The 12,230-nt window shown below is 48.5% G+C and overlaps 1 protein-coding gene across 4 annotated transcripts in view; it reads right to left on the bottom strand.

The window, feature by feature from the left end:
• Hipk2 (homeodomain interacting protein kinase 2) overlaps positions 1–4,931 on the bottom strand; it is a 197,692-nt gene extending 192,761 nt beyond the window's left edge. For 3 of the 4 annotated variants that reach the window (XM_021632133.2, XM_021632135.2, XM_021632136.2), the window contains exon 1: positions 4,531–4,931. In XM_021632133.2, the coding sequence (XP_021487808.1) occupies positions 4,531–4,549 (19 nt within the window). In that variant the 5' untranslated portion in view covers positions 4,550–4,931. The remainder of the gene's footprint in view (positions 1–4,530) is intronic. The other variant, XM_021632134.2, reaches the window with a different exon arrangement.
• Positions 4,932–12,230: the final 7,299 nt, after the last annotated feature.

Here is a 12,230-nt window from a genome sequence, read left to right as displayed (position 1 = left end):
AGGACACAGCAGAGCCTTTGTAAATGTTTGCTGAAAGAATACATGACAGATGCACCCTGGTCTGCAGAATGAGGGAACAAATAGGGAGTTCAGAGAGTAGAGGTTACACAAAAATACATGGCCCAAATCACAGCCTAAGTCATACTCATCAGCATCAACCCCCAAGATTCTCAGTTTCTTTTAAAGAAAAAAATAAAGATCTTCCTGTACTCGGGGTTTTCAATTTTCTGTTGTATTTTCCCCTCCTTCAACAAGGTATTGTCACATGAAATGGAGCTATTATAAGCTTGGGCCTTTCAAGTTCACACTCTATTAGTGGCTACACAAAGTCTGCTGGTATTATTCTGAATCCGGCCTTTGACTGCAACCCCAAGCAGTTGAATCGTCATACTAAGGCTACAAGAAAGCACTAGCAAAGCGTGCATTCTGAGAACAATAAGAAATGCACACATATTCTACCCTCTTGATCATCACTACTTTGTTCCACACAAACCGCAAAGGTAGATCCTTAAGACTGATCTCTATGGGAGAAAGAAAGAAAGAAAAAAAGGAGCACGAAACGTAAAATATAAAGGATGTAAGCAGCTATAATTTGCATAAAGCTCTCAGTTTTCTTTGCTAAGAAATTCATGTTTAATTGCTTAATGAGGCAGACTCTGGCATGTGGCTGGGTAGGAGCCTCTCCTCTAAGAAGAACCAGTAAACAACCTTTGGGGACTTCTTATCCAGCCTGCCGTCTTGTGTAGGAATGGGTCCTTGATAAGGGCAAAGGTTATCTTTCATTCTTAAGGATACCTTCCAGGAACACAGCTGAAAAGCCCCTGAAATTCTGCCGTACTATTTGTTTGCACATTTTTAACATGGCACAAAAGTGCTGCTATGGAAGAGACATTCTCTACTTGAAACCGGCAGAAGCTTGATGGGAATAAAGGCTCTGGAAAGGTCACAGAAAAGTACAAAAAAAAAATTCTTTCTTCTGTGGCCATGGGGGTTTATTGTTGCTGGTTCCCGAACTAGAAAAGGAATAGCAGGAGATTAATAATTGAAATTGAAATGTTGCTTGCTTTCTAAACTATTTGAGGTTTCTGCTTTCCCTGGAGTCATCAAGCCTGTAAGCACTCGGAAGACAAGAGGACTGAGAAAATGCCTGCCCTAGGGCAGCGACTCTACTAAATGTACCAGGTTCTAACAGTGTCCTCACACAATCCAGTAAAGGCCAAAAGTTTGGAAAAGTAGGATAACAAGGTCATAAGCTAGATTCAAACTCCAGTTTCTCTAATTTAAGGGTCCACCACCCTATCCAGTATAAAGGATAAAACCAATGAGTTTTGATTCACTATTCAAATGTAACAAGGGGAAACAATAGTTACACTTACTCAATTAAAAAAGTAAAACATAAACACAGGCAAACATATTATCCATGATGCATCCTAAAATCTTTTTGAGGGAAAATGATTCAGAATCTTGTTTCTTGTTTTGCATCCTGGTGGCCAGGTGTTCGGGTCCATCTGATGAGGACTTGAGCATGGCAGTGTTTACAAGTCTGAATGTGAAAGGGTCTTTGGTTTCCTTCACTCTCATCAACAATCCACAGCTCAAGTAAGTGCGACATCGTTAACACAGAATTTAGGTCCCTCTAATTGGGAACCCATAGATATATGGACCCCTGTGGTTGACCTTTGCACTACATACAAAAAAGGCCTTGGTAAGCAAGTTGATGGAAAAATATAATCACAAGGCAAATGTTTAACCTTCTAAAGAAAATACCTTCCCCCCCCTTTTTTAGAAGAAGTTTAACTTGATCAGTATCAAGTGACTGAAAACTAATGTGATATTTATAAACCTATTCTTAAAGACAGTCCTAGAAGACTGATTACACTTTGCCACTTATTAATTCATATTACCAAATATGCTTTGTTTAAAAAACAGCACTCCTATCTAAATGTCTACATTCCAGCCTTCACTCGGTATTCCAGTCACACTCCATTTGAGAAATTCCAGCTAAAAACGTCTCACGTGTCATCAGACTTCTGAGAAGAATCATGTGGAACTATTAGGAGGAAAAAATCCTTCTTCTTAGTAAAATCTGCAGGAAAAAGTCCTGCTCATTTAAGACACCCCCCTCTGTCTCTCTCTCTCTGTCTCTGTCTGTCTCTCTCTCAGAGTCCCTGGGTTCTGGTTGAAATGTAATAAAAATGAGGTTCACTGAATCCATAGATTGCCACTGAGGTCGAGGGAGAGGTCACTGTAGTCTTGGACACACTCACCGCAGTGAGTGAATGTAGGTCCTTGACTACGGAGGTCATTTATCTGTCTCAAAGCATGCCTAACAGACTCTCTTTAAAAAGACCAGGCCTGAGCTTTGGGCTAAGTGATTCTGGGCTGATAGAGAAGCAGTGCTGAGCGGGACTAGGAAAATAATTATGAAGATGTAAAGAGATGCTCCCATAGAATAGAAAGCTGCAAACAAAAGAAAACAGTTAAGAGAACCCAGGGAGAAGATTCAAAACAAACAAACAAAAAAACAACAACCCAGGGTTGAAAGAGCGTTGTCTGGAATAGAGTAGGGCAAATAAAACTCTGATCTGAGACCCCTGAGCTCTACAGTCCTCCACTGAAACACCTTACACACCTGTAATTCTTTATATGACACAATCATTAAAAGAACAAGGTCCTAGGACCAACCAGGCTAGGTGCTAGCACCCCAGGGGTAGCCTACATTCCTCATGAATTTCAAGTGAAATAACATGAAAAATGAAGTTCCCAAGGTGGCCTTGCACAAAGTTGACAAAACACATCCCAACCCACCTACCCAGCCCCCTAAAAGAGCAATTTTTATTCCTCTATTAGCTGTGAATTCAATGCCAAGTTCCTTCTAAAATGCTCACCCCGAGTGTCCAGCAGAGGGAGTCTCAAGGAGGTACTTAATAAAGAGAAAACTGTTTAATTTTAACACTCTAGACAGTGGAAGCTTTGACTGCAGCCCCCTCCCCTAGACACAGATGAACAATGAATGCCCGACATGGGCTCTCCTTCATGTTCACATCCCCACTGGCATGTTCCTATTCTGCGTGGTGGACTGATGAGAAATTTGTTTTGTTTTGTGGAACGGTTAAATGGACCTTGTGTTCTTCAGAATCAAAGAGGAAAGCCCCTGGAATAACATTTCTCTGCTGCTCTCTAAACAGCCCCTTTGTTTCTAAAAGACTTTGGAAAAAAATATTTACAGTCCATAGGTTATTTACAGGCTCGTTATCCAGAGCCTGAGAGGTAACTTTATTTCATACAGAAACCTAATTCATTTGGAGCCTGGAACTAATAACAGATTTTCTTTTCAGATAAGTTTTTTTTTTTTTTTTTTTTTTTAATCAGCCTCTCCTGACAGAGATAAAACTATTAATGAGATCCCTGTTTCACTCGGCCCAACAGTTCCCGGGGTTTATAGGATTACAATCTTCCCTCGCCCCTCCTCTTGATTCCTGGCAAACCCGTTTCCCTCTCATTTGCGATTTCATCCACAGAATATCTGAACAAAACCGAAAGAAAGCCAGATGAACCCACGCTAAAAGTACCGTAAAAGGCTGCTATTTGGATGAGTTCACGAGAGAAACATTTTCACGATGAAATAACTGAAAAAAATCAGGCACACTTTGGTTGAAAGATCCCCCGTACTACCAGCACACAAAAACACAGAGAAGTGTAAAAACTTAGTTGATTCGGGTTTGGTTTTCTCGCTGCAAGCTGACGGAACTGACTGAGGAGAACCGAAAGAGCGTGCGAGGCAGCTGTACCGCCTTACCTTTTCTTTCTTCTGAAGACAGTCAGCCGGGGGAAATCGGCCAACGCCAGGTGAAGGCGCACGGCCCCGATCTACCCAGGCCGAGGCAGAAACCTTCCTTCGCCCCCCCCCACCCCACCTCCATAAAAAGCCAAACTCCATTCTCCCTTCCACACGCCAACTGCGGGGAAATTTTGAGCCTATTTCATTGTTCTGCCTGGGTCTGAAATGGACTTTTCATCTCTCCCCTCTCTCGCCGCTTGGCCCCTTACAATCGGATTCCACAGCCGCCGCCACCTCCACCCCCCAAAAATCGGAGGCTCGGGAAGAATAAAGGAGTGTGGGCTGGGAGCGGAGCTGTTTGGAAAGAGGCGCAGAGAGGACGGACAAGTAGAAAGGAGATCGCTTAAAGGTAATGGGGGAGGATGGCATCACCTTCATTTATCGCAAACAGAGAGCAGTCGCGGAGCCGTCTTTTTCCCACACGCCGCCCCCATTTCTTTTCTTTGGGCAGCAGCCCACCGGCACACACCCCCCAGCCGCCTTCTCCGCCCGGGAAGGAGACCCTGCCCCGGGCCGGCGCCGGGCCCGTGTGGGCCCGGGCTGGGGGCCCCCGCGAGGGTCGCGAGCCCCCGCGGCCAGGGCCCGGCGCTGCGGCCGGGGGCTGCCGGGCGAGGGGCCGCGGGCAGAACAAAGCTGCGGGGGCCGCGGCCGGCCGAGCGAGCGGGGAGCGCGGGCCGGGCGGCGCTTACCTTCGTACACGGGGGCCATCGGGGCCGGGGTGTCCGCGGTTCATGGCAACGGAGAAGGGAACACGGCGCGCGAGCTCGGCCCCCTCAGCCTCAGTGGGAATCTGCCATCTTGAGCCTGTGTCTCCGCTCTCGGCGCAGCCCAGGCCGCCAGCGCCCGCATCACCGCCTCACTTGGCCGGCGCCGGGGGAGGGGGCCGGGCGGGCGCGTCGCCGCCACCGCCGCCGCCGCCGCCGCCGCCGTAGCCGCGGCCCGGGCCCTGCGCGGGGGGCTCGGCCGGCCCGGGGCGGCTAGGGCGCCGAGGCCAGGGGCCGGGCGGGTCCGCGAGGGCGGGAGCCGGGGCGGGCTGCGGCGGCCAGGGCCGGGCCGGAGCTCAGCTCCGCATGGCTGTGAGGCGGGGGCGCCGGCAAAAGTTACCCGGGAGGAGCAGGGGGAGGGGGCGGGGGCGGGGCGGCGCGGCCGGGCGCGAGCGGGCGGGCGGGCAGGCGCGAGCGAACGAGCCGGGAAGAGCCCCAGGGAGTCCGCGCGCAATCGAGCGCCGATGGCACGGATGCGAGGCGGGGAAGGCCGAGCCGAAGGGCAGAGCCGGGCGGCGGCGGGGGCCGAGCGCCGCCCGAGGGGAGCCGAGCGGGCCGGGCGAGCCGGACGGTGCGGGAGTGCGCTGCGCCGGCCCCGCGGCCGCCGACCGGAGCTCCGCGGTGGGGGCGGCCACAACTTTGTGCGCGCGTGCTTGGGAGCGCGCGCGTGGCTGTGCGCGCGCCGGCCGGGCCGGGGAGCGCGAGCCGCTGCCGGCGACAGCAGTCCCGCCGTGGGGCAAAGTGTCTCGGTCCCAGCGCGTGCGGGCCCAGCTCTAGCGGGCGCTCGAGGGGAATGAATGGGGGGAGTGGGCGCGTAGTCCTCTCGGGAGGATGCCCCCGGAGCTCCCCGCACGCCCGGGGAAACAACACCGGGATGGAAGCCTGACCCCGATGTTTGAAGAGCCCTCTTCGTCATCCGGGTGGGAGGCTCCCACCTAGCGGTTCCCCGGGTTTGCTTTTTTTCTCTCCTCACTTTGGGGACCCGGCCCGAGCAAAACGTTCTTTAAATTCTCCTAGCCTGGATCCCTGCCCTGGTTTGCCTCTCCAGCTCACTTCTGAATGTCTGCACAGGACGCCCTGCCTTTGCCTCCAACTTAGGAAAACTTGTTGAGTCCTGATACACGAATAGATCACAAAATAAATTAAGTGGGTGGCAACACGCTCTTGAAAATCCAAAAATATTAGAATTCAACAGAGAAATATTAGAGCCCATTGCCTTTAGAAAGGGCAGTGCTGACTCAAAGCCCTTCATTTTCAGGTGTGAATACACCTGATGTAAATTGTATTTCCTACCTGTGGATCATAGGTCAACAACAGTTTAAAAGCTATCTTGAGGGGTGGGGATGTAAAATCATGGCCTCTAACTCTACACAACTTTCTTTAAAACAAGCCCCATTATTTTTATTCTAAAGGCCTTTATTTTCTCAGTATCCTTCCAGTCTCTGTATCCCGGGCTCATTCTCCTCCCAAAATGAAAGACAAGCTAGCTCCTGCTCGCCCTTAGCCGGCTTTGTTGCTAGGAAATAATTTTCTCTTCATCTTGTAAGGGTCCTTGACGGCCCATCTTCTTTGCCTCAGTATTTACCACTGAGTACCCTAGTGCTTCCCTTAGCCTAATGTCATTCCTGTCTGTAGACTCCTAGACTACCATTAGTAAGGGGAACCTCAGAGATCATGCGGGCCTGCCATGGCTTTTTGCAGTTGGAGAAAAAAAGCCCACAGTAGTAAAGGATGCAGTCCAGTGACACAAAGTATTGAACTGTAACCTTTAGGTCTCCAGGCCGCCGTGCTGGCCTTCCTTCACACCCTTCATTCATCCCTTTCTATCTCCTTGTAATCCTTAACTGGTCTCCTTAGATTTGTTCATGACCAGTTGCTGCTAACCACTGCTGCTCTCTCATAGTACATAGTTCTGGCCATTCCATGCTCCTGCTTATATCCTATAAAGACTCAACTTCATGTAAGTTTCTTAGTTTCTTGGCTTTTAGTCAAGACAGACAGGTTCCAACTTACCTCTCCAAGGACATGATTTCAGCAAATCACTGCCTCTCCAGCCAGACTGGTTTACCTGGGGTCCTCTGCCAGCCTTGCTCATCCATGCCTTTGCCCAAAATTTCATTTTCCCACAAGTGGTGCCTTCTCTCTTTAAACAATTCCTACCTGTGGGTTGGCTCATTCCCTCCACCCAAATAAAATGTGATGAAGACAAGTCTGAGTTCAAATCCCAGCTCTCCCACTTTTAGCAGGTGTGTGAACTTGGTCTCCTTGCCTGACCTCACTGAGCCTTGGTTTGTACATCTTGATTATAAATAAGAAAAGTGGTATTACAGTACGCTTCCCTGTACCCACCAGCCTCTACCCCGCCTTTTCCACACAGATGTGCTTATGGTTTCCTGTGCCTGTTTCCATGCCGGTCAACAGAACTTTCTGCAGTGCTGCCAGGCTTCATCTGCTTGTGGCCCTTGAACACATGAAGAAATGTAGCTAGTGTAACTGAAGAACTAAACATTAATTTTAATGGGCACATGTGGCTAGTGGCTACCATATTGGGCAGTGTGTTTCTGTCTGTAAGCTCAATGAGGGCAAAAACCACACGGGTCTTGTTTATCATCTCTAGCAGCTACACATTGCCTGATACATAGTAGGCAGTAGGTAATGACAATTTATTCTGTCCCCACCCGTTCATTTATGCCTGGTGCCTGAGGACGTGGGAAGAAAGAGTTCATGATGGTTAGGTTTATGTCAACTGGACACAAACTAGAGTCATCAGAGAGGAGGGAGCCTCACTGAGAAACATTTGGGAACTTGATTTTTTTAAGTATTTAATATAGTAATACTATTCCAAACACTTCCCTGTGACCAGCCCCACTGATTTTTTTAAAAAAATCTCTTCTTTCCCTTGGCTGAACCTTCCTTTTTGGTGTAAATATTCTGCCACACACCTGCACTGGGAGCTCCTTGGGGCAAGTTAGTTCTCCAGCATGTCTGCTTGGATAACCCTCACCTCAGCACTCGTGCATGGTTAATAATGGCCTCCAACTCCATCCAGGATGCTGGTGAGCAGGAGGTAGCCTAGGTAGTCCCAGGCTCTGGAACGCCTCCCAAACACATGCACACACACGCATACGCACACACAGGCACACACGCACTATGCAATACGATGAAAGTGGCTTGTGTTAGCAGAAAAAAATCTTGATGTTCTTTCCCATGGGAAAGCAGACACTGTGGGCAAAAATGGAGTCTCAAGAAAGAAGAACACGAGAGAGCCATATTAGTAAGGTACCCACCTCCTTTTTAGGCCACTAGGACTATAGCTGTCTATGGATACAAAACCTCATTTGAGGAAAGAAAAAAAAAAACAATTCAGTTGAGTTAGCATTCTTGGTATTAAACAGATGGAAGAACTGTTATTGAAATGAACTTCAATTTTTCTTTTCCTAACTGCCATGCTGAGGAGATCTAATTACCTCCTTTCCCTGTAGTGACTGCAGTCAAATAGGTCCAGGCATAAACTAACTGCAAAGTGTTATTGTGGTAAGGCATAGGGGCAGGAAGGAGACTGTCTGAGATGTGGTCTGAGGAGCCTAAGTGTCTAAATAATGGGAAGAGGAGAAAGCTACGTGTGGATGAGAAGGCAAAGAAACAGGTGGACAGTCAGGTGGGGAGACAAGAGGACATCAACACCACAGAGCAAAAGGCATCTGCGGAGGCAGAATGATCTGCAGTGCTGCCTGTCCCGAGGGCAACCATGTGAGGAGACAGCAAGGCCTGCATATCTAGATTCCTTTGACAGACCCCTTCACGCTCCTGTTCAGATCTGAGAAGCTTATAACTACAAACTCATTTAATAAACTAGACATCCATAGAACTCTAGGTAGTCACGATGCAAAGCAACTTCAGGATGTTTAGAAGAGAGGGGAAAAAAAGGCAAGAAAACTAGCAAGGAGTCTGTAATCATCTATGTCAAATACCTCTTCTTTTTAAAAAGTCGTATTTGTTTTATTTTATGTATTTGAGCATTTTCCCTGTGTGTATGTGTATACACTTCATTTATGCCTGGTGCCTGAGGACGTGGGAAGAAAGAGTTCATGATGGTTAGGTTTATGTCAACTGGACACAAACTAGAGTCATCGGAGAGGAAGGAGCCTCACTGAGAAAAGGCCTCCATAAGACTGGGCAGTAAGCAAGCCTGCAGGGCATTTTCTTACTTGATGGGGAAGGAACAGCCCATTGTGGGTGGTGCCATCCCTGGGCTGGTGGTCCTGAGTTCTTTAAGAGAGCAAACTGAGCAAGCCGTGAGGAGCAAGCATGTAAGCAGCACTTCCCCATTGCCTCTGCATCAGCTCCTGCCTCCGGGTTCCTGCTCCACTTGAGTTCCTGCCCTTACTGCTTTTGATGATGAATTGTTATATGGAACTGTGAATGATGTAAACCCTTTCCTCCCCAAGCTGCCTTTGGGTTGCTTTTAGTCATTATGTTTCATAGTAGCAATAGTAGCCTTAACTAAGACAAGGTCAGATAGATTCCCTAGAACCAGGATTATGAACAGTTGTTAGCTACAATGTGGGTGCTGGGAACTCTGGGTCTTCTTCGAAAGAGCAGCAAGCGCTCTTAACCTCTGAGCTGTCGCTCCATCCCCCAGCCACCTCTTCTTAATTCACCTTTCAACAAATTGGAACAAACCCTCAGTCTCTCTAGAGCTAGAAATGTGGACAAGCCTTGGCCTCCTTTCAGTGTCCTTTTGCTCACATGACAGGTAACAAGGGGTCTCCCTCTGTATTTGTGTCTACAGTTGTGAAAACACACACCACAGTATCTTCAAGGCCACCAGATGGGGAGAGTGGTCTTTAGGGTACATACATTAGAGGTGTGGGTCTTGTCATTCCCTCCGAGGTGTTCGGAGCAGGGTGTTTGTATAAGTTGCATCTTGTTCTGACGTGGTGTCCATTATTCTGGCTTTCCTGACCGCCTCTTATTTCTGAATCTGAGCCTGTGGTCTGTCTATTAAAGATGTGCCTAAAGGAAGTGGGTCACACTCTCAAGTTCTGGCTCCCAGAATCACCTCTGTGAGCAAGGGAGATAGCTTCATTTGTAAAGTGCTTGCCTTGCAAGCATGAGGAGCTGAGTTAGATCCCTAAAACCCACAAATAAAAGAGGTTGGGTGTGGTAACACTCATTTGTAATCCAGTCAGGCAGATCCTTGGGGCTCAGAGGCCAACAAACTAGTCTACTTGGTGAATTACAGTCAGTAATAAGAGAAAGCCAGCAAACAAAGATGGGAAGAAGGGAGGGAGGGAAGAAGAAAAAGTTGAGGGAAGATAGAAACTTCTGAGCCATGGCACCCGAGTTGTTCCCTCGCCTCTACACACACAGGGACACACAGACACAAAGTGGACCTCTCTTCCCTCTTGTTTCTCCTTCGGCCTTGCTTATCCCTGTCTTCTCTCTGGCATTGTGCCTGTCTCTTTCTTTTTTTTATCTTTCCACACGTTCTTTATTATCTACACCTCTTTTCTCTTTTGATTCTGTTATTTCTTTCTTTCTCTCTTTCTTTGTTTTGAGACAGGATTTCTGGGTAGCCCTGGCTGTCCTGGACTCCCTTTATAAACCAGGCTGGCCTCAAACTCACAGAGATCCGCATGCCTCTGATTCTGTTTCTTAACAATCATAATATAACCCAATTTTGTTTTATTAGCTTTTTTTCTTGGTTATTTTTAATAAATTTGCTTGTATTTTTGCTTTCAACTGTTGCTTGGTTTCAATGATCTTTTTGTAAGAGAGTGGTATTTAACAGTGATACTTCAGTGACAAATATCATACCCACAGAGAATTTTGAAAGAGTCGATAGTACATTCAAATGAGCAATGATAGCAAAGGGCTTTAAGGGCAAAGGTAGACTAGACCTGAGCCTTGGCAGAGCAAAGGGATGCAACAGATGCTGCAGCCTTACAGGACTTGCAGGAATAAGGCCAGGATGACAGGAGAGACATCATTCATTTTCTGCTTCTGTTTATAGAAGAAAAACAAGCAGACACTTGGACAGGGGTGTGGGGAAGGCAAGGTGATGCCCAAAGAGCACTTAGCTGAAAGGAGTTAGGAAGAACAAAACGACAGGATGTAATCTACCCATGCATGAGAAAGATGCTGTGATGAAGGTGCCAGGAAGGTAGGGCAGTTTTGCTGGAGGTTGCGGGAACAGCAGGCTGGGGTGGACTTGTCCATAGGAAGTAGTTCTGAGGGGTAACCAGGCCCTGGGATGATGGGAAGGGAGGTAGGAGCTCCTTGCCTACATTCAGGTGAGGCTGAGCTTGGGCAAACTAGGCAGAGATTGTATCCAGAGAAGCCTGGGAGAAGGAGGTAGCAAGAAAAGGCTGACGGAAGTTCCTTTGCAAGGCCAGCGGCTCCTGTTAAATCAAGCCAAGCTGGCCCAGGGATGAATCAGAGGGCACCAGCATTGCTAGGTATCATGTTTACATCGGAAGTTTCTCCCTGCTGACGTGCGCCTGCCCGATGAGGCAGTCCCTGGAGGACTTGACCCTTGTGGCAGAGGACTGTTGGACTGACACTGACCTGCAGTTTGTTAGTGACCTCTTCGATGCCAAGCCCAGCATCTTTCCTCATCCGCTCCCCTGCTGGGTCTCTTAGGCCCTGTCATTGCTCTTCAGTCACTCTCCTCTCTCTGCAAATGGTTTCAAGTTTCCCTTCAACTTCCCTGGTCATTTTCTTCTTTCTCACTCTTTCTCTCTCTCTCCCACCCCGTCCTTGAGAAATTCAATTCATCCACTGTCCTCTGACTGCTTATTTTGTGCTAAATTCTATAGCAAGAGCTATAGAGTATAAAAGCCACAGCCCTGGCTTTTGAGGTGCTCAAGTTCAAAGAAAAAGCATCCCTGAAAGCGCAAACACGACACGATGAGCGCTGAGCACTGTGGTGCATGGATACTTGTGGTCTAAAGGCACCACGAGGGGGGGTGAATTGGAGCGTGCTTGGGACAGGGGTGATGGCACATCTGTGCCCAGCCTGTGGCTTCTGGCCGAGGACAGCAACATAGAACAAGTTTGTACATCCAGGATCCGTACACAATGAGCGTACTGCCAAACAGGAAAACAGAGGAGGACGCTGGAATGGAGGAAGACACTGGGGACATAACGCCAATGAGGATCCTGCCCCAGGTGTGGCCAGAAAATGAGTGTGGTTCTGAACATGTTGAGTTCAAGGTTTCTGGGCTATTTGGACCAGGATGCTCAGCTGCATGTGGGTGTGAGAGCCTAGAGTGTGGCCAGAAGATTTTCAAGGGAGAAGAGACTGTTTGGGGCCATGTGTGTATATAGTATGTTGCTAACCCACGGGGGGGGGGGGGGGGTGAGCTCACACAGGGAAGTCATACGGTTGTGTTTCTCAAAGTACGGCCCTCGTGCCGCCTGCATCAAAACCTCACAGGAGATAGCTAGACCCAAACCTCCCGACTCAGGAATCCAGGGGTGGTACACGGATTAGCAACATTCACTCCCTCTGGGACAGATTTGCATAGCGCTATCCTGTAACCACTTCATCTGCCTAGAGGCTGGGGGCTGCTTCCTCTCCTCATCCTGGCCTGCCCACAGCTCTTCCTGCTCTGCTCGCT

The sequence above is a fragment of the Meriones unguiculatus genome, chromosome 3 (assembly GCF_030254825.1).
Source record: "Meriones unguiculatus strain TT.TT164.6M chromosome 3, Bangor_MerUng_6.1, whole genome shotgun sequence".
NCBI classification, from domain to species: domain Eukaryota; kingdom Metazoa; phylum Chordata; class Mammalia; order Rodentia; family Muridae; genus Meriones; species Meriones unguiculatus.
Note: the sequence above shows the minus strand (reverse complement) of the source record. Positions and strands in the feature narration are given on the sequence as shown.